This window comes from Peromyscus leucopus, chromosome 12 (assembly GCF_004664715.2).
Source record: "Peromyscus leucopus breed LL Stock chromosome 12, UCI_PerLeu_2.1, whole genome shotgun sequence".
Taxonomy (NCBI): domain Eukaryota; kingdom Metazoa; phylum Chordata; class Mammalia; order Rodentia; family Cricetidae; genus Peromyscus; species Peromyscus leucopus.
In genome coordinates this window covers 76,544,928-76,565,712 of record NC_051073.1, presented here as the reverse complement: position 1 = coordinate 76,565,712, position 20,785 = coordinate 76,544,928, and the positions used below count along the sequence as shown (strand labels likewise).

The following is a 20,785-nucleotide window of genomic DNA, read 5'->3' as shown; positions in this document are numbered from 1 at the left end:
TCTTTTTTCTTTCTTCAGTTTTGTCTGTGAAATGAGGCTGTAATAACGGCTACCTTGAAAAAGTGTGCGCTATTGTTCAGGGTGTTTATTGCGCCTTGTAAATGCTCTAAGAAATGAACCGGCGGAAGTCCATTGCGGGAATCTGGAGGTTCCCTTTGATGTTCCTGATGACTGCACCTCTCTCAACCACCTAGTCACAGTGTCTGGCGAACTCTCCCCCTAAATACACTTCAAACTTGTCCTTGTTGGCTCCTCCTCAGAGCTATCACCTAGTCTAAGCCACCATCCCGACCACAACAAAGGCCATTCACGAGCCGCCCTTGTCCCTGCCTGTTCATCCTCCTCTGGTCAGCCCTGCCAATCAGATAGGGCAAGCCCCCCCTGTTTCAAACTAGCTCTGAAGAAGGCTATATCACGAGTCCAAAAAAACATTCTCCGGGCCCCTCCACACCTACTTCACAGCCTCTTTCTACCTCCCATCTCTGACTCCACACCCAAGCTATTCTGAACTTTCAGATTCTTCGATTCTAGGTCTTAATACAAAGTGCGTGTTCTCTGCCTGGAAATAACGCTTATTACTTATCTTTCATATTGTCACTCGGGTGCCATTTCCTTAGACCTAATGCTAGCTTCGAAAATCTAGGTTCTTTCTCTGCAGGAATGCTTGTTACCCCTCGCTGTGAGCTTTAAACCTACCTCCACCGCTCACATGGCTCCAGGATAACACAAACTTCTCAGCGCTAGCCATTCTTTGACACATTGTGGGTGTCCAAAAGTATTTATTGAACAAATTATCACATCTGAGTGCACGAATAAATAAACCCTTGAGAAGCCCTGGGAGCTGGCTCTGCGGGTGTGGGTAAACCCCACCCCCAGCTCTTTCCCTACTCGCCAAGGCCTAGGCTGGGTCAGGACGCGACTGGGAGGAAAAAAGCCGCAGAGTCCCAGGGGTCCGCTAGCCACAGGGGGGCGCCCCCAGCTCGTTCTATCCGGTTATCACCTCCTAGGACTCGAGCTGGTTACTAATCGCCAATGGAAGAAAAGGGGCGGGGTTATCCCGCTGACGGACAGTGTGGCTCCGCCCAATCTAATTCATCTTTTCCTTAGCTCCTCCTGCTCCAGGCCCCAAGACGCCGAGGGTGGGCTCGGTGGAAGAGCGGCCAACTGAACTCCAGCAGAGTGCTCTCGCAGCAGAACCAACTGGCTGGGCGGTCTGTGAGTGGGCGGTCGGCCTCTGGGGGCGTGGCCGGAGCGTTGACGGGCAGGCCGGGAGCCCCGCCCCTCTCGCCCAGAGCGGCCGCTCCAACGCGAGGACCAGCAGAAGTGAGTACGTGAGTGGCGCAGCCAGATCCCGGCTCCTACCTCGGACGGCGCGCGCACCCGGAGCCCGGGATCCGAGCCCGGCCCGCCGTGGACTGTACCCCGAGAACCGCGACCACCTGCGCCCTCTGCCTCCCGAGTCCTCCGGCGTCGAGTCGCGCAGCGCCCCGGATCCTCCTGGACCGGTCCGTCCAGATTCCCGCGGGACCGACCTGCCGGCATCTCCCCGGAGCGCCGGGTTGGGCGACACCTCGGTGACGGAGCCGCCCGTCTGCTTTGCGCCCCCTCCCTGCCGGGATCTCTTGGACTGTGCCCGAGCCTTCTCCTCGGGCGCCCCCAGCCCCGCCGGCGCGGCCCGGCTCGGCCCCCCGAGCGCCCCGGGCTATGGCCCGAGCCCGCCCGCCGCCGGGGCTTCTGCCGCTGCTCGCTCGGCTGCTGCTGCCGCCGCTGCTGCTGTCCGCCGGCTGCTGGGCGCTGGAAGGTGAGCGGCGTCGGGGTCCCGCGCGCTATCGGGGAGCCCCGCCGTGTGGGGGCCACGGGCTGAGCACCCGTCCAAGGAGGCTCTGCTCTCCAGCCGGCTCCGCAGCCTTCGTGGAGGGAACTGCTGGCACCTGGGCTCAGCACCGACACCCGAAAGCCGCAGTTCGGCCGTGGGTTTTTGTGGGAATAGCCTACACTCCCAGCAGAGGAACGAGACCCTCGGGGTTTCGCACCTCTGGGAGGCGAGGAAATGTGGGCGACCCAGCAGTCAAGGCGGGGGCTGCGGGACTGGGTGTTCGGGCGGGGTGAAGCGGGACTCCCCGGGCTGGGGGGCTCCGCTGGTTGGGAACCCGTTGGAGTTAACTGTGAGCGTGAGTGTGTGCACCCGGCTTTGTCAGGGGATAGCTGTGGGGGTGGAGAGGCGGGGGGCTGTCATTGTTTATGATTTCTCAAGTGCCAGCTACACATGAGGTGTGTGTCTGTTGTACACCTTCTCGGACCCGCCCCACCCCCACTTCTAGCAAGACCCTCGGAGGGCTTGGGTTTCCTTTGAACCTCACAAACGAGGGTTTGCCCGGGTAGCTCCTGAGCCGAGTGGCTACAGTCATCTGCGGCGGGAAAAGGTCAGCCTTGTCTGTGGGTTCTGTGAAACCTACTACTAAGACGCTGCTGCTGCTGCTGCGAAAAGATTGAACTTGAACAAACAAACAGCCCGAGTGTTACTGGCCCAGACAAGAGAGCTCACACTTACGCCACTTGACATGAACCCACAGGGAACACCGGCACAGGTCACTAACACAGTCTAGAGGCGCACACAGTCCCCTGGTGTTACAAAAATTGTGAACCCTTTAAGTGAGGAGCGAAAACCTTCCTTAATGTGTAAGGGGGGGGGCGCACAGATTTGAGGGAAATTGATATGTAGGCAGTACTTAATGTCTGGTGTCTTGGACAGTCTAGACACTTTTTTAGTTGAGGAACAAAAACATGAACCCCATGTAATATGGTTCCTGCCTTAAATTCACAGTGTGAACTTAAAGGTTGGAATTAAAAAAAAAATCGCTAAAACAGTTCATAGAGGTTTCTGGTGCTTTGGAATTTCCTCCAGTGGGGAAATTGTCCCCTCTTATTTTGGAGCCCACAACGCTGACAGATTTGTCCACCTGGGTGGACACATGCAAATTTAGACAGATACACAGAGGTTGCACCCACACTTACACACACTCACCCACATGTGTGTGATAGGATCTCAGGCGTGAGAAACCAGTGTGAGGCTTTGTTGTTGACTGCCTTAAGGGTGTGAGCCAGGGAGCCTATTGAGTTCCCAGGTCTGTGCCGGTCTACGCTCAGGAGAGGCACCTGCACTCTGGGACATGTACTTAGCAGAGCTGTGTGTCACCTGTCCTACGGCCCCTTTTGTGGAGTGTGGTGGGTGCAGACAGTGGGGTGTGGGCGGGAGTGTGGTTTGGGGAAGGTGAGCGAAGGCTACCTGAGGAGGCCTTTCATCCCTCACAATCCTGGTCTCCAGGTCTTCTGGGCCAAGGAGTGACTGAGAGGCCCTTGTGATCAGCTGTGAATGGGAGTCAGAGCTAGTGCCAGGCTGAGGGACGCCAGGCCAGTGAGGGTGCCCCTGGAAAGTGGCGGGGCCTACGAGTGTGGCTTTCATCGTTGACTTCATTTTTTGCAACACCTCAGACCCGGTGTGAGAGAGAAGAAAAGAGACAGAGGGTGCTGAGCAGAGGCAACCCTTAGCCTCTACCTGCTTCTCCATGCCTGCCCTCACATGGAAATGGTACCGGCCAGACTGAATTGTTACTATGTGTCAAGGGCTCAGCACAGTCGTGGCTAGCTGTTGTTATTACCATCACTACCCCAGGGTCTGCTCTTAGGGAAGCAGTGTCCTTACCCTGCTGAAAGGGAGGAATCATGAGGGAGAAAAGCTGGACTGGAAAGCTGGGGCGGATCTCCCTGCAGCTCCGGGGAGGAAAGAGATAGAGAGCGGAGTCCTGCCTAAATGCCAGCTGTCTTCCAGGGCTTGGAGTATGTGATGGGTGGACTTCCAGGTCCCGGAGCCTGTGTCCAGGGAGCAGGGCCTACTGCTGATGATCCGTCACCAGCCCCCAAACTTTTCAGGTGGTTTGCCCTGGTGTTTTGGCTCTCGGCGACAGTGTCATTGCATGTAGACTCGGGGGTCTCTGAGCTGTGAGCTGCCCATGGTGTACCCACAAGTTGCATGCCGCCTGACGCCCGGGTCCTGTTCGATCTCTGCACACTCGGAGTTTACTGAGATCCCAGGATCTCATCTCGGTTTTCCATTTGAGTGGAATCGGGATGTCACTAGCCCGCCCTTTGGCCACCTCACTCTCGCACCCAGGCGTGTGTGCGCGCGCGCGCGCGCGCACACACACACACACAGACACAGACACAGAAATTGCCTGGGATCTAGGAGGTCCCCTCACCACTCACTTCGCCTTTAAGGACTTTTCTCTGCTTCCCTGTTGCCCAGATCGTTCTTCCAGTCAGGGCCATGAATAAGTGGGAAAGGGGTGTTCAGTGGGGTGAAACAAGCTAAGAATGGGACCTTGGATGGGGCATGGCGTCCGAGCCACAGGTCAGTTGTATGTATCTGAGAAAGCCCCAGCTGGGAGTAAGCCTTTCTGCGAAAAGAGAAAGAGTTCCAGCTTGTAGGGGGTGGGGTGGGGACATCCCACTTAGCCATGCTGGTTAAGTCCTCACTGCAGAGGAGCCTGGCCCTGGGGGAGAAGCAGCAGCAAGCCTCCGCCGTCCTCTGAGGTTAGCCGGTGTGACCCTGAGAATGTGGGAACTGCCAGGGGTCACAGCCCGGGATTATCATGGATTGCTCACTACCTCTTTCTCTTGTCTCTGGTATTCCTCCACCCACCCCCGGCCCCCACCCTCAATTCTTGTTTGTCACCAGAGCCTCTGATCTGAGGAGAGACAGCAGCAGGCATCTAGGAGAGCCAATTTGTTTCTGGCCGCCCTCCCCTCGGCCAGGGCTGCCACCGCTGCCGCTTTGGCCCAGGCAGCTGAGAGCTAAAGCCTAGGTTGTTGTGGGCAAGGCCTCCGCCACTAGCCTTCCACTAATCAAACAGCAGAAGAGGCTGAATCACCAGGCCTGCATAGTTTGAAAATTGTAGACCTGCCTGTTGTGCTGAGTCAAACTGGTTTGTCAGGCTTGGGCAGGGGGGGTGGGGGGTGGCAGCTGGGTACCTGATGGGGTGGGAGTGGCCCCTTGGCCCAAGGGCTATCCTAAGGCCAAGTCTCCCATGGCCTTCTGCCTCAGCTCCTGGTCAGGCCACTGGACCAGCATCCTGGGGAGGGATGGAGGCCTTGTGCCAGGGCCAGCTGTCTATGGTCCAGCCTGGCTGGCAGGGCCAGGGTGGGAACACTGAGGCCCTTGGGCTCTCTGCCCTGTGCTACCCCCCTCCCTCTCAGGTTTATTTAATTATAAATCCCCATGATCTGAGGGAAAGAATGAAAAACAAAGTGTGTTCTCTGCTAGGAGCTGTTCCCCAACCCACCAGCCCTGATGTGGGAACCAAGGGGCTAGAGCTAAGCATGGGTCAGTGGCCTCAAAACAAAGCAAAGAATGAACAATAACAACAGCACAAACCCCGACTACAACTACCTGCATCCGTGTGCACACACACACACACACCCCTCAGATCTTAGGGCAGGATTCCCCCAAACCCCTTCCCTCTCAGACCACTGCATGCACACAAACAGACGCATGACTGGAATAAGAAACAGGAAACCGTGATTCCCTGCTTGGGAGCAAGGTAGGGACTCTCTGGGGACAAGGACAGCTGGGGTAGTTTTCTCTGAGCTGCCACAGACAAGAAGACTTCAGGGCACTCCTTTCTGCCTGGACCCTGTCCTCCTGTGCCCACCCCACCCCCTGCTTCCCGAGCCTTGAAATATGACCTCCCCTACCACCTCAGTCTGGGCTCAGGCCAAGGGCTCCTTGGTTCTGTCTCCTTTCTCGTTTACTGTTTCCTGGGCCCTCCGTGGCACTTGGGTTCCAGGGTGGACTATTCTGAGTGACTCGGAACCTGGAGGTGCTGTGGAGTCTGGCGACTCCATAAAGCTGAATGGGCCCTGCCCTTCACCCGGGCAGGCAGCAAGGCTCTCTCTCTCCCGGCCTTTGCTCTTGCACTCGTGTGGTCCAACGAGACCCTCAGAGGCAGGCCAGGGCGTCCAGAACGTCCCCGTGGTGCCAGCTCTCCGACTTAAGTACGACAGCTCCCGAGCCAAACTGCCGAATGCTGCTTCCCTCCAGGCTTGGTGCCCCTCCACACACTGCCATTTTGCTGCCAGGGACGTGGCTCGCTGCTTAGTTAGGCAGGGGCTATACCTGGGAGGCCGCACCCAGCCACACCCAGAATCCTCTCAATGCCCCTGCCCCACCCCCTACCTTGTGACCTGACTGACAGCTCCTGCTTTAGGGAGGACAACAGGAAGCAGAGCTGGGGTTGCCCGGCCTCTGTGAGAGGCAGGGTGAGAGGTAGCGCCTTCTTCTCCCAGCTCTCAGCTCTCCCTTCACTCTGCTACAGACACCCAAAGAAGAGCGCGCTTGCCGCGTGTGTCTGCTGTATGTAGAGCCCCCCCAAGTTGTTACACTAACTTCAGTGATTGGCGCTTGTTTTGAGACAGGGTCTCTCTGTGTAGCCCTGACTGTCCTGGAATTCCCCTCTGTAGACCAGGCTGGCCCCCAGCTCTTAGGGATCTATCTTCCTGCCTCTGCCTCCCGAGTGCTGGGATGAAGAGTGTGCGCCACCACCTCCCGCTCAGGGTTGATTCTTGTATCGAATTGCCACGCTCCTTCATGGGGCGGTAGCATGTTTTCTGCGTCACTGTGTAAGAGCGCGTTACAGGTCTCTGCAGGGAGGCCAGCGCTTGTGTTGGTACTTTACATGCAGGACTGCGTGTGCCTCGTAGCTGTGGAGTTGGGTGTGTGAAGAGGATGTACTGTTGGATTGGGCGTGCCTGTCCTTAGAAAGGCTGTGTGGCGGAGAGTGGTTCTGTCTAGAGCAAGCTGATGCTGTGTGTAAGAAAAGATTTGCTGTATGTGGATATCTAAGGAGACTAATCTGTTTGTGCCATAAGCATCTGTGTGTCTGAAAAAGACAGACTAGCTGTGGTGTGTGTGTGTGTGTGTGTGTGTGTTTGCGGGTGGCTGTGGCTCTCTCTGTGTGTGGTTGTCCACCATGTGTGTTGACCTGCCCTTCTGCGGGCCCAGTAGTGGGAAACGAGTCGAGCCACTGAGAACTGGGTACTGCCCGGGCAAACTGTTGTGTTTGTCCACAGGTGAGAGCCACAGAGTTGCCGCCACGGCTACTTGCTATGGCTGTGGCCTTGTGGAAAAATTGGAAGGGTGTTGCATCAAAGCCCCCCTGGCAGATCCTCCACTTCCCAGTGACTTTTAAGGGCGATATGAGCCCTGTGTCTAGGGGTGGCCCGCCTGTCTTATCTCCCTCCACAGCCACCTGGTGGGGGGTGGGCACGGCGTGGAAGCTGCAGCTAGGAGTATTTGGAGGTTGCTCACGTTGCTCTTTTGTTCTTAGCCCCTGTGTCGTCTTCACAGCAGAGAAAAGGTCTCCCTCCCGGTACCTTGGGCAGAGGGGTGCTATCATCCTCAGTCAGGCCTTCTGAGGCCAGGGCACTGATACTCAGTCTGCCCTAGACCTCCCTCCGATGCTTGGGGCAGACTGCAAGGCACAAGCCCCTCCTCTCCCCAGAGAAGTGGGGAAACCAGAGCGGCCCGGCCTCCCTCCTCCCCACCGGGGTGACCGGAGCCCGAGCCCTTCCTCAGGCACACAGGCCTGGAAACCCAAGTCCTCTCCTCATTAATGGGAAAAATGTGCCGAGATTGAGCGATGGCCAAAGGCTGATCCCCTCCCTCCCTCTCCAGAAATTAAACAGAAATGAAGAGCCTCCCTCTCTCCCTCCTCCTGCGCCCGCCTCCAGCCCTCCCCTCTCTCCTCCCCCTCCCCTCCCCTCCTCCCGGAGCCAGCGCAGGGCTTGTTTTAAACTGTGGAGGAATCTGGCTGGAGGGGGAGGGGGCTGAATATTTGGGTTTAAACAGTTCCAGATGGGTTTGGCACAGGCTGAGCAGAAGGAAGTGAGGGAGAAAGAGGAGGGAGGCAGCGCGCGGGAGCAGTGGGAGCCCTTGCCTGCTCCGGCGGGCGGGCGGGCAGCGGCGGGCGGCGGCGGGCAGACAAGCAGGCGGACTGGCCGGCTGCTTGGCTGGGGGAGGGGGTGTGCTTGGCTCTGCGCGGATCGACTGCTCCCAGGGACAAGAGTATTCCAGGCTGCCGGCTGGGGAAGAGGCCGCTTGGCACTCTCCTTCTCGGTGGATGTCTCTTTGGGCCTCCTTGTCTCTTCATCTTACTGTCTGTTGTCGTCCGCTGCCCGGCATCCCCGCTGTCTGGGCCCAGCCTGCCAGAGTCCCTTCAGCCTGGCCATCTTCCGGCCCAGCAAAGACCCTGCTCTGCCTTCCCATCTCTGGGCCCCTGCTTTCGCCCATCTCTGCTTCCCCGAAGGACCACCTGCCAGATGTCTGTCTGTGGGTCTGTCTGCCGCGGGAAGCTGGGACAGCTTGCCATGTCAAGACCACCGGCTGTGTAGCTGCCCCCCCCCCAGCCTGGCTCCCTCCACGGAGCGCCTGCTGCACTCGGCCCCCGGTGCTGCCCATCCACTGGGGTCTCTGCCGGCTTCTGCAGGAACATGTGGGGTTCAGATCTTCTAGGAACCCTCAGCTACTCCACCAAGGATGTGGCATGACAGCCTTTCTCGAAGTTCTGGGCCATCCCTACCCATCAAGCCCAAAGTTGAGGGTGTCTTGGCTCTCGGGCTACAGGGAAGAAGTGGGGGCGGGGATCCCCTACCTTCCTGGTATCATGCTAAGTCTGATCCTGGAGTCACGCTGTCTTCAGTTGTTCCGCCAAAGCTCAGAACTGGGCTCTAGGGGTGCAAGTTCCTGTGTGGAACATTCAGGTGCGCCTGCCATGACTGAGCAAGCCAACCCGACAAGAAACGCTGAGTTCAGAGTGGAGAGGCCCTGACCCACGGAGGAAGGCACCTCACCTGACGTGGAGATCCAAGAAAGGTTTCCTGGAGGCAGAAGTTTGGCTGAGACACACAGCCATTTTCCAAGCTTTGTTAGTTAGTTAGTTAGTTAGTTAGTTAGTTAGTTAGTTAGTTTGTTTTTGAGACAGAGTCTCACCATGTACCCTAGACTAAGCTGAAACTCCCCATTCTCCTAGCATGTGCCTCCACGCCTGGCCCTCTGGTCCCTTCAGAGGGTTTTGCTGCTGAATCAGCTGGACCTAGACCTGAGCCATCTTCAGGCCCTGGCCCCAGGTCCTAACAGTTTTACAGAATATACCGACTCTGTCTCGGCATTAGTCTTCCGCAGAGGGCCGTGAGCCAAGGTTTCTCCGTGAATGTCATGAAGCTTTGAACTAAGTTCTGGGCATCAGTGGTCCCTTTTACCTCAAAGAGCATCCTCGCTTCAGCCCCCACAGGTGGCCGAGTGGGAGGCTGGGAGCAGGCCCCAGCCTGCCAGGGCTCTTCCCTTCCCCAGGGCAGTGTGTGAGGCCGGGCCTTTGTGCTGGGAATGGAGTCAGGGGAGGCCCAGGCTGCAGGGTCTGAAGCCCACATCCCTTTGTTCCCGGATAAAGGCCCTGCTGGCCCCTTTGTGTGGAGATTAGCCGAGGCTGAGGTGTGTGTGCCCGCCTTTGCTCCAGCCTCGTTAACCCAGGCCCAGGGTCAGAGGCAGACTGCTACCCCTAGCCAGCCAGACTGACACCTTGGGAGTTGTGACACCTACCCCTGGGAATGACTTCGGGATCTCCTCTGGAGAAAGAGATGGTCTTTGGAGATTCGGGAGAGGTTGTGCCTGATGGGAGCTGGTTTCTGACATCCTTTCCTGGGTGACCTCCTCACTCTGACCAGGTTGGCCTCTGACCTTTTCCTTCTGTTGTTTCCCCAGAGACCCTCATGGACACGAAATGGGTAACATCTGAGCTGGCATGGACGTCTCACCCAGAAAGTGGGGTAAGACTTCCCCATCTTCTCTCCTGAGTATTGGTGCCGTGACACCTCCTCCCTCCTGGGTCTGGCTGTGGGCTGCCTCTGTCCTCACCTCCTGTGGCAACTCCTATTCCCTTCCTTCCGTGGGTCACCTCCACGGCCTCATCCTCTTAGTTTGTGGATGTCTGTGTGTCTCATTCTTCTGTCTGTTGTTCCATCTTTGTCCTATCACCCTGACCTGGCGGTCCTTCCAAATCCATCCAGACCGCCCCCCTCCTTCCTGGGTCCCCGAAAGAGGGCTGGCTCAGGATGGGGGCGGGGGAGCCGAGCGTGGTGGCAGTGCCCTTAAGCACAGAGGCAGGGGGATCTCTGAGTTCTAGGACAGCGTGGTCTACATAGTGAATTCCAGGACAGCCAGGACTACGTAGTGAGAACCTATCTTTAAAAAGAAGAGCCGGGCGGTGCTGGCGCACGCCTTTAATCCCAGCACTCAGGAGGCAGAGACAGGCGGATCTCTGTGAGTTTGAGGCCAGCCTGGTCTACAGAGTGAGTTCCAAGACAGGCTCCAAAGTTACAGAGAAACTCTGTTTCAAAAAACAAACAAACAAACAAAAGAGCCAGGAAGCCTGGGCCCAGATCTCTACTACACTGTGTATAATTGACTTTTCTGGGCCTCTGTTTTTTGATTGTTAAATTCCTACCATTCTGATATCTCTCAGCTGTTGGAATTAACATCCTGAGGTGGCCTTCGTGGCTAGGCTGAGCCCTGGGGCCCTAAGTACAGGCTCTGCAGTCAACAGGCCAAATGTGATTTGGGTCGGTCTGTCTCTGCTATAAGCCTTGGATTTCTTGTGGGAGTTTTGTGACGATGAAATGTGTTGGTAGTGTTGACAGCCAGTGTTCACCAAATGCTTTCTCTCTGGCAGGCAAGATTAGCCTGTTTAGTTCCTCCCAACCACATTTAATTCTGGTCAGCCCCACTGTACAGGTGATGAAACTGAGGCCCTCAGATCACACACACATAGGAGTCACCTCGGGCTTCCCAAGGTCTCAGCCCTGTTCTGGGTGCTCTTCATGTGGTTCTGTATTCCTTAGGTATGCTAACTATCTCTTGGTTTCAGACCAAGAAACTGAGGCACAGAAAGACTAAGGGACCCAGAAAGCTGGGTTTTGAACCCAGCATGTTTGCATGCTCAGCCACTCACCACAGCAGCGCCTCTGTGAGGTAAATAAATGCAGCAGCCCCCGACGCTCCGCAAACGGCTCACTCTCTTTTTCACTTGGTCCACACTCAGTGGGAAGAAGTGAGCGGTTACGATGAAGCCATGAACCCCATCCGAACGTACCAGGTGTGTAACGTGCGCGAGTCCAGCCAGAACAACTGGCTTCGCACCGGTTTCATCTGGCGGCGGGAGGTGCAGCGCGTCTACGTGGAGCTCAAGTTCACCGTGCGCGATTGCAACAGCATCCCCAACATCCCCGGCTCCTGCAAGGAGACCTTCAACCTTTTCTACTACGAGGCCGACAGCGACGTGGCGTCGGCCTCCTCTCCCTTCTGGATGGAGAACCCCTATGTGAAAGTGGACACCATCGCACCGGACGAGAGCTTCTCGCGGCTGGATGCCGGTCGGGTCAACACCAAGGTGCGCAGCTTCGGGCCGCTTTCCAAGGCTGGCTTCTACTTGGCCTTCCAGGACCAGGGCGCCTGCATGTCACTCATCTCGGTGCGTGCCTTCTACAAGAAGTGCGCGTCCACCACCGCAGGCTTCGCCCTCTTCCCCGAGACCCTGACGGGGGCGGAGCCCACGTCGCTGGTCATTGCCCCCGGCACCTGCATCCCTAATGCTGTGGAGGTCTCGGTGCCACTCAAACTCTACTGCAATGGCGACGGGGAGTGGATGGTGCCCGTCGGCGCCTGCACCTGCGCCACCGGCCATGAGCCGGCTGCCAAGGAGTCCCAGTGCCGTGGTAAGTGGGACCCGAGGAAGGGGGGGTGGGGTGGAGTCTGACCACAGCCAGGCTTCCTATCTGGCCAGATATGGTCTCGGGGGAGCCTGGAGGGCAGGAGAGGGAGGAGCTGCGTGTTGTGAAATAAAGGCCATCCTACAAAGAGGGGCGCAGGAAAGAAAAGGAGACTTGAGGAAGAGAAGACGTGGCGGGGGGCGGGGGGAGGGGGGTGCACTCCGTGATGGAGCGCATGCCTGGTGAGCACAACGTGCACCAGGCTCTCTACCTGCGGCCCCCAGCACCGGGGATGGGAGTAGGGGCGGGGAGGAGGGGCAAGAAAGATGGAGGCTGTAAATGGAAAGAGTAGGGACCTTGTGAAGGCTTGACGGCTGAGGGCCTCGAACCTGGACAGACCTTCGAGGCGGCCAGGGGTGCCCTCTTAGAGGGTCCTGTCCCCGATGTGTACTTCATGTGGGAGTTCTAGAGGGCGCTCTGCTGTGGGTATCCCTTTGCATGCTTCTTGGGAGGCAGTGTGGATGGCACAGTAGTTGGAGGCCAAGTCCCTCTAGCCCCCAGGTCTCACTTTAACTACTTGGATGAGCCTGTGCAAGTTAGTGAACCATGCTAACCTTGGCTTCCTCATGCCAAAGGGGGCAGTGGTAGGGACTGTTTCCTAAGACTGTAAATGGGGATGAGCAAGTGATGCCCTGTCCGAGGACCTCATGTCACCATCTGATGAGGCCCACGGGTCCCAGGAGTGTGGAGACGATTGGAGGGACAAGGATTGTTCCGAGTCCCTGTTCCCAAGCCAGGCGGAGACTTGCTGAGTCTCACCAGACCTCGTGATGTCCTGGCCTCCGGCTGTAAAGTCCCCCTGATGAGCCTGTGGAGAGAGTCCAGTTTTCTCCCTGGTTTGCCAACAAGAACATGGAGTCTCAGGGTAGTTCTACGGTGCTGACCTTCCAGCCAGGGAACGTGGGAGCTGGCATTCAATCCCCTCCAAGAGCTGAAGCAGGGCAAGGTGTGAGGGTCTTGTCTCTTCTCTCTGCCCTCTTCTCCATGGGACTTGTGATGGTGCCTCCCAGAGTGGGAAATGGCTCTTATCATAGTCCTCTGTGTGAGGAGGGGGCTGGGCCATCAACCTGGCCTGCCTGCCCCGTGAGGCCCCTGTTTGGGGTTGCCCCGCGGGCCCCCTCTGCTTCTCTTTAGGAACCTGCTGGAAACTTCCTCTTCCCAAGTGTAGGAAAAGCGGGTGGGGGTGATGAGCCTGACAGCCTGAAGAAGGGCTAACACTCTGCAGGTCCCTGGCAGGAAGTGCAGGCTGGTTCCCATAGCAACCAGGCTGGCCTGGCCTCTGCCCCCTCCCCCACTGGTTCAAAGAGCTAGGATGGAATATCACCTTCATGAGGGGAGATCAAACCCTAAAGAAGAGGACAGCCCCAGCTACAGGCTGGAAAAGCTTAGTGACCCCCTTCCAGAGGTCATCACGTGGATGGACTGACAGGTCACTTTAGCGTGGCCAGGGCAGTCTCCAGTTATGCCCACTGTCCTGTCAATCAACCCTTTCACTCTATAAATATTCTGATTTTTAATAATAAATATTATGGCCACCCTACCCATGGGGGATGTGCAGAGCCTGTGCCACAGGGGCTGAATGTGGTTGGCAGGAGAGATGGGAAGGGATGTGCAGTCACCGGCCTCTGGACTGGCTTGGGACAGGTCCCTCGGGAGGCTCTGAGCCTTTGAACTCCAGGTGACCCCAGCTTTCTTTCTGTGTTCTTACCCGTCTTTCCTCCTTTTCTCACTCCTGCCCAGCCCACACCCTGCCCTGCTCCTTGGTGGGTGGGGCAGAGGTTTGCCAGGAGCTGTCTGCAGGGGAGGCCCTACCTCCTGGCTACGGCAGTATCCTTCAGGGTTCTCAAGAATTACTCTCTCCCAGAGTGCTGTTAGGGCAGGCTGGGGCATCTCAGCAGGGTACAGGGGCATCATCTCAGCAGGATACAGGGGGGTGGTCTCTTCCCACCCCCTCCTCTTCCTCTTCTCTCTACTCTGCCTCCACAAGCCAGACTGTCCAGGTGATGATGGGCTGACGTCTTCTAAGGCACACGGTGGGGGGAGAGGGAGAGGGGGTGGAGAGGAATCTGCTGACATGGCATTTCTGTGGGGCGAAAGGGCCCTTTGTAGCCTAGCTGGAGTTGGGCAATACAGGCATTGCCCCCATGGTCTGGGAGTTGGGGGGGGGGGGGGGGCTAAGCCACAGATTGGGAAAGGCCGGGTTCTCTCAGAGGAGGGAAGGCTTGATGTCCGCAGAGAAGGGAGGCAATGTGTGTTGTCCTCTTCTCTCCTGCAGCCTGTCCCCCTGGGAGTTACAAGGCAAAGCAAGGAGAGGGACCCTGCCTCCCCTGCCCCCCCAACAGCCGAACCACCTCGCCAGCTGCCAGCATCTGCACCTGCTACAATAACTTCTATCGCGCAGACTCGGACTCGGCGGACAGTGCCTGTTCCAGTGCGTGAGCTTCCTCTGCTCTCCCCCTGCAGGCCGTCCTCCCAGGGCCGGCCTAGAGATCCAGCCCTGGGAGTGAGATAACCCCTCCTTCTAGATGGGGGGAATGAAGTGAGGGGGTTAGATGATGCGCTCCAGATGTCACTGAGGAGGTGATCGCTCTTGAACTCGAACCCGGCCCAGGGCTGGCCCCAGCTACCTGCATTTTAACAAGGCCCCACCAGCTGCTAGCAGGCGACGGTTAGGCCCTGCCAGCTCATCGCTCCTTAGCCGGTGCACTCTCGGCCCAGCTGTAGTAAGAGGCCACACAGCCTAAGGACGCGCTGGTCCCCGCTTTCTCCCCTTTGGTATGCAGACACTGTGCCAGGTGCAGCAGACGTGACAGAGCATGAGATATCACCAGGGACCTTAACATCAAATGTAGAAACAGATAATGACCAAGTAGTGTGCTAAGTGCTGGGCCTAGGACTGATGTTACGGGGTACAGGGATAGAAGAGGACAATCCAGATAGGCTTCTCGAAGGAGGTAACACCGCCGTGAGTCCTGAAGGGTGAACAGGAGTCCTGTCTCCCCAGTGAAGAAGTACAGGAAGATTTTTGTGCTTGGGAAAACAGTGGTAGAATTTAGTGCCCCAGGCAGGGCGGGCACTAAATGTGGTCCTGGGCCTCCAACTCATTTCTCCTTTTACGTCCCCAAAGCTGTGCCGTCTCCTCCCCGGGGCGTGATCTCCAATGTGAATGAGACCTCGCTGATCCTCGAGTGGAGCGAGCCCCGGGACCTCGGTGGACGGGACGACCTCCTCTATAACGTTATCTGCAAGAAGTGCCATGGGAGCTCGGGCACTGGGGGGCCCGCGACCTGTTCGCGCTGTGACGACAACGTGGAGTTTGAGCCTCGGCAGCTGGGCCTGACCGAGCGCCGGGTCCACATCAGCCACCTGCTGGCCCACACCCGCTACACCTTTGAGGTTCAGGCCGTCAATGGCGTCTCTGGCAAAAGCCCTCTGCCACCCCGCTATGCGGCTGTGAATATCACCACCAACCAGGCCGGTGAGAAGGGGACCTGGGTCGTCTGGCCCTAGACACAGAGGCTCTGTGGGAACTGACGTGTTGAAGGCTGCCTGGGCCCAGGGGTCCTCAGTGTCCTTTTCTCTTCGCCAGCCCCATCTGAAGTACCTACGCTCCACTTACACAGCAGCTCGGGGAGCAGCCTGACCCTGTCCTGGGCACCCCCAGAGCGGCCTAATGGGGTCATCTTGGACTATGAGATGAAGTACTTTGAGAAGGTAAGAGACTCGAGGGGCCAGAGGAGGAGGCTTGGGGTGAAACCAAAACGAGACCACACCCAGATAGTGCTAGCGGCCTTTGGGAGCCGAGCCTCGGCACCGGGCAAGCCTGCCGATGGACGAGGGTCAGCTGGCTCTAAGACCTCCCTGAAGATGCCTCCCTCCGTTCTCACGGCATTGCAGAGTAAAGGCGTCGCCTCCACGGTCACCAGCCAGAAGAACTCCGTACAGCTGGATGGGCTGCAGCCCGACGCCCGCTATGTGGTTCAGGTCCGGGCTCGCACGGTGGCGGGTTATGGCCAGTACAGCCGCCCGGCCGAGTTTGAGACCACGAGTGAAAGAGGTAATACCCCTCTCCCGCTGCGAGCCAACCCCCGCCCCCAGCTCACACCCTTCTCATCCCTTCACTCACTGCCCGCCCTTGATCTCCAGGCTCAGGTGCCCAGCAGCTTCAAGAGCAGCTTCCCCTTATTGTGGGCTCCACGGTCGCCGGGCTCGTCTTCATGGTGGTCGTCGTGGTCATCGCCCTCGTCTGCCTCAGGTACTGGCAGGCCCTGGCCGCCCCACGGACTGACTCAGGCGCCCTTCACTTTAGCGGTGTAGAGCTCCCTGGCTGCACCCCTCGGCCGCCCCCTCCCTTCACAGCCGCGGCCATCCTGGGCCCAGGCTTTCCTTGCCAGAGAAGGCCCATTCCAACCCACCTGTCTTCCTCTGGGCTGTTCCCGGCCTCCAGAGACTTCAGCCCCTACCCAGAGACCTGGGATATGACTGCCAGCCAGGGGTTCCCACTCCCATACCCTCGCCTTCTCTGTGGGCTCCAGGGTCCCCTGCACAGAGAGACAGCCATAGCCCTTGGCCTTAGGCCTTCTCCACTCTGCCCCTGCAGGAAGCAGCGCCATGGCCCTGACGCAGAGTACACGGAGAAACTGCAGCAGTACAGTGAGTGTCTTGTCGCTCTGTCCCGCTCCTGTAGGCCTAGAGGCCACTCTTCCCTCCAGCTCCCTTCCTCCGACTGGCTGCCATTTCCTGACCCCTCCCTCATTCTAGGTCCCCTGGGCTCTCCCTTGTTTGCTAGCCCCAGTGTGAGGTGTAACCGCTGTGCCAAAGACAGTGGGAACAGGCTGTCTCGCACGCAGGAAGCAATTAGGTGTTAATTCCTGTGGCAAGGGACAGTCAGGGTTCAAAGCGGAAGGCTTCCTGGAGGAAGTGGCAGGGTGAACAGGGCCTACGTGGGGAGGGGCATTCCTGGCTCAAGGAGCCTCTGGAAGGAAGTGAAGGGTATGCAGTGCCCGGCTCTGTGCCCGGCTGTGGGGGTGGTGAGAGGACTGGACTGGCAGCTGTGGGGATGCCAGGCTGAGTGAGAAGTGTGGCCAGCCCTTTGGAGGGTCCTACACGGCAGGCAGAGTTTGGACCTGACTCCACCGCAGGTATTGGGGAAGGCTGTCAGTTGAGGAGGGAGACAGTGAAGGCATTGTTCCAGGAGGACAGGACGCAGGGCAGCCGGGTGGCAAAAAGTGCGGAGGCAGAGGGCCCAGCTGGGAGGCCGTTGCAGTGGTGGTGAAGGCCTGGACCAGGCTGGGAAGTGGGGAGGCGGGAGGGGAAGGATGACCTGGAGAGAAGTCGGAGCGTGATGAGAGATGAGGGAGAAAGACAAGAAGAGGAATCCTGGGCGTCTAGCTCATGTGGTTCCTCAGCATTCTCGTGGGGGAAGGGCAGGATGGCCGGGCCTGGCTCCGGGGCTGGGGCGGGCTCAGCAGGGAGGCTGTCAAGACTGCACCCAACAGGGCTGGCCGGAGCCTGTGGCTGGAAGTCCATGCTCCTGTGCCCACCTCTTTCCCCTGCAGTTGCTCCTGGGATGAAAGTTTACATTGACCCCTTCACCTATGAGGATCCCAATGAGGCTGTGCGAGAATTCGCCAAGGAGATCGATGTGTCCTGTGTCAAGATCGAGGAGGTGATTGGAGCTGGTGAGTAACCTGGAAACCGTGGCCGGGTCGTGCGAGGCGGCGGAGGAGGAAGAGATGGGTGAACCACCGGGAAGACCCCAGAAATGCGTGTGACCCGGGTGCCTGTGCTCTGCAGGGGAATTTGGGGAAGTGTGCCGGGGTCGGCTGAAACTGCCTGGCCGTCGGGAGGTGTTTGTGGCCATCAAGACGCTGAAGGTGGGATACACTGAGAGGCAGCGGCGGGACTTCCTAAGTGAAGCTTCCATCATGGGTCAGTTTGACCATCCCAATATAATCCGTCTAGAGGGTGTGGTCACCAAAAGTCGTCCAGTTATGATCCTCACTGAGTTCATGGAGAACTGTGCCTTGGACTCCTTCCTTCGGGTAAGAGCCGCTTCAGTCCTCTTTCCCCAGACAGCCAGGTCAGGCCAGCTGTCCTCACCGTCAAGTCAGAGACCCTATTCAAAGTCCACACATGTTTAGAGGTAGCGTGGTCTAGGAAAATAGCTGGCCTTCACATGCCAGCTCTGCTCTTAGCTGCCTGTGTGATCTCGATCCAGCAAACACTTACCTTTCCTGATCTCAGCTGCCTTAGTTATACGATGAGGTTGGTAATGCGCACTAGATTCTCAGAGGGACCACTGGGTCGTTGTAGACAAGCTGCATGACACACAGTAGGTCCGCTAACAACGGTCTCTGTTTAGCACGTTCTGGACACCACGGCAAAGCATGTTCTCAGAGGGCTTAGAGGAAAACAGGCAGGCCGGCCAGGGGCCTTTGGGGAGGCAGCAGGCCCTCTCTGAGCCTGCCTCTCGCCTCCAGCTCAATGATGGGCAGTTCACAGTCATCCAGCTGGTGGGCATGCTGCGGGGCATCGCTGCCGGCATGAAGTACTTGTCCGAGATGAACTATGTGCACCGTGACCTCGCTGCCCGCAACATCCTCGTCAACAGCAACTTGGTCTGCAAAGTGTCTGACTTTGGCCTCTCCCGCTTCCTGGAGGATGACCCCTCAGACCCCACCTACACCAGCTCCCTGGTACAGGAAGCGACTGGGAGGGACTGGAGGGAGGGTGGGCGGGGCTGCCCAGGCAGGGGCTCAAGGCTGGGGGTCAGCTTCGAGTTCCAAGGTGAAGGGCATATCCCTCCGTCACCAGGGAGGGAAGATCCCTATCCGCTGGACCGCCCCAGAGGCCATAGCCTACCGGAAGTTCACCTCTGCCAGCGACGTCTGGAGCTATGGCATCGTCATGTGGGAGGTCATGAGCTACGGAGAACGGCCCTACTGGGACATGAGTAACCAGGATGTGAGGAGAGCTGAGGGGGAGTGGTGGGTTGGGGGGAGTTGGCGGGGTGTGGAAGGGCGCTCATTTCCGACTCCTTCCCGTTACCCAGGTCATCAATGCTGTCGAGCAGGACTATCGGTTGCCACCCCCCATGGACTGCCCCACTGCCCTACACCAGCTCATGCTGGACTGTTGGGTGCGGGACCGGAACCTCAGACCCAAGTTCTCCCAGATCGTCAACACACTAGACAAGCTCATCCGCAATGCTGCCAGCCTCAAGGTCATCGCCAGTGCCCCCTCTGGGTCAGTGTCCCAACAGCGCCCACAGACTGGCAACCCTAACCCCGCTTGCTCCCTAGCTCCCTGGATGTACCAGGTCACTCTCTTTTGTCCACAGCCTGTCACAGCCCCTCCTGGACCGCACAGTCCCGGATTACACTACCTTCACCACGGTGGGGGACTGGCTAGATGCCATCAAGATGGGAAGGTATAAGGAGAGCTTTGTCAGCGCGGGCTTCTCATCCTTTGACCTGGTGGCCCAGATGACTGCAGAGTAAGTGTACCCCCGAGGGGCCGGGACTGGGCAGGTGCTCTGGTTGAGCCCAGGGGAGCAGGCCACAGGGAAGGGACCGACTGCTGCGTTTGTGTCTCTAGAGATCTGCTAAGGATTGGGGTCACTTTGGCGGGCCACCAGAAGAAGATCCTCAGCAGCATCCAGGACATGAGACTGCAGATGAGCCAGACGCTGCCTGTGCAGGTCTGACACTCGGCTCCGGACGGGGGGGAGGGAGTGTCCCCCCCACCCAGGACTGCACAAGGATTCTGACCAGCCCGCTGGACTTTTGGATGTCTGGCCTTTGGCTGCGGCCCAGAAGATGGAAGTTTTGGAGAGGACCCTTGCTGTGACTTCTCCAGGCCTGTGCTCCCTCCCAGGAAGCGTGCCCCAAACCTCTTCATATTGAAGATGGATTAGAAGAGGGGGTGATGACCCCTCCCCAGATGCCTCGGGGCCCAGGCCTTCCTGCTCTCCAGCGGGGAATCTTCACAACTCAGATTTGGCTGTGCTTCAGTAGTGGAGGTCCTGGTAGGGTTGGGTGGGGGTGAGCCTGGGTTACTCAGGCCCCAGCCCTGGCAGGGGTCTGCCCCCACCAGGTAAGCAGAGAGTATTCCCTCCCCCGGGAAGTGGAGGAGGGGACTCTGGGAACGGGGAAGTACGGAGCCCCGTCCTGAAGCCAGCTGGTACCTCCAGTTTGCACAGGGACTTTGTTGGGGGCTGAGGGCCCTGCCCTGCCCCTGCCCTTGGTGCTGTTGTAAAAGGGCAGGCAGGAGCAGGCTGAGGAGCGGCCCTCGCCTCCCAGAGACTGACTCACAGAGCCAGAGATGTGTGTGTGTGTACGTGTGTGTGTGTGCGTGTGTGTGCGTGTGTGCGTGTGTGTGAGTGGGGGGGTATGTATGTGTGTGTTGTGCACATGCTTGCCTGCACAGAGAGCATGAGTGTGTACAAGCTTGGCCCTGTGCCCTACAGTGGGGTCAGCTGGGCAGACAGCGAAATAAAGGCAATAAGATGACTCTTGCCCCTTCTCATTCCTCCTCCCAAAGTAGGACTCCTTGATTCCTCCTGTTAATGATCCCTGGCTGCCAGACCTCCACAACTTTCTGGAGTCTCTTTTGTAGTTCAGCCCCATCCCTTTGAGCATCCAACAGACTTGTCAGAAGTGGCGCGTTAACCGAGGCAAACCGAGTTCTTTGCTTCTATGACAGACAGCCTCTTGAGTCTCCATGGTGTTCTGCAGAGTCCCTGAGGGAGAGCAAGGGGGTCAGTTCCCTGGGTCCCCTGACCAAGTATAAGAGGAGTCATTTAGACAGAAAACCAGGGACGGCTCCTCTTCACTAAGCACTTAGTGTGTCCACATCTTATTTCAGCTCAGTAACCCAGGCAGGAGGAGAGGGAGATGTTCAGTAACTT

The 20,785-nt window shown here is 58.1% G+C and overlaps 1 protein-coding gene across 2 annotated transcripts; it reads left to right on the top strand.

Annotated features, from left to right (window-relative positions):
• The first annotated feature begins 1,300 nt into the window (after window positions 1–1,300).
• On the top strand, window positions 1,301–20,387 carry Ephb3 (EPH receptor B3). 2 transcript variants are annotated; one of them, XM_028859200.2, is made up of 17 exons: window positions 1,301–1,801; window positions 9,812–9,876; window positions 11,148–11,820; window positions 14,150–14,305; window positions 15,002–15,352; window positions 15,464–15,588; window positions 15,772–15,931; window positions 16,021–16,129; window positions 16,475–16,527; window positions 17,433–17,555; window positions 17,671–17,918; window positions 18,357–18,572; window positions 18,691–18,840; window positions 18,929–19,122; window positions 19,217–19,372; window positions 19,474–19,576; window positions 19,753–20,387. In XM_028859200.2, the coding sequence occupies exons 1-17, from the start codon at window positions 1,705–1,707 to the stop codon at window positions 19,921–19,923; spliced, it is 3,150 nt and encodes a 1,049-aa protein (XP_028715033.1). In that variant the 5' UTR covers window positions 1,301–1,704; the 3' UTR covers window positions 19,924–20,387. The 2 variants fall into 2 exon arrangements, with proteins under 2 accessions (XP_028715033.1, XP_028715032.1); XM_028859199.2 differs by having other exon boundaries at window positions 19,474–20,387.
• The last annotated feature ends 398 nt before the right edge of the window (window positions 20,388–20,785 follow it).

Bases quoted from the DNA above. Each gene is read 5' to 3' on its own strand.
- Ephb3 (XM_028859200.2), top strand. From the start codon at position 1,705: ATGGCCCGAGCCCGCCCGCCGCCGGGGCTTCTGCCGCTGCTCGCTCGG. The intron at 15,589-15,771 runs GTAAGAGACTCG...ACGGCATTGCAG, and splicing joins AGATGAAGTACTTTGAGAAG to AGTAAAGGCGTCGCCTCCAC. The intron at 16,130-16,474 runs GTACTGGCAGGC...CTGCCCCTGCAG, and splicing joins ATCGCCCTCGTCTGCCTCAG to GAAGCAGCGCCATGGCCCTG.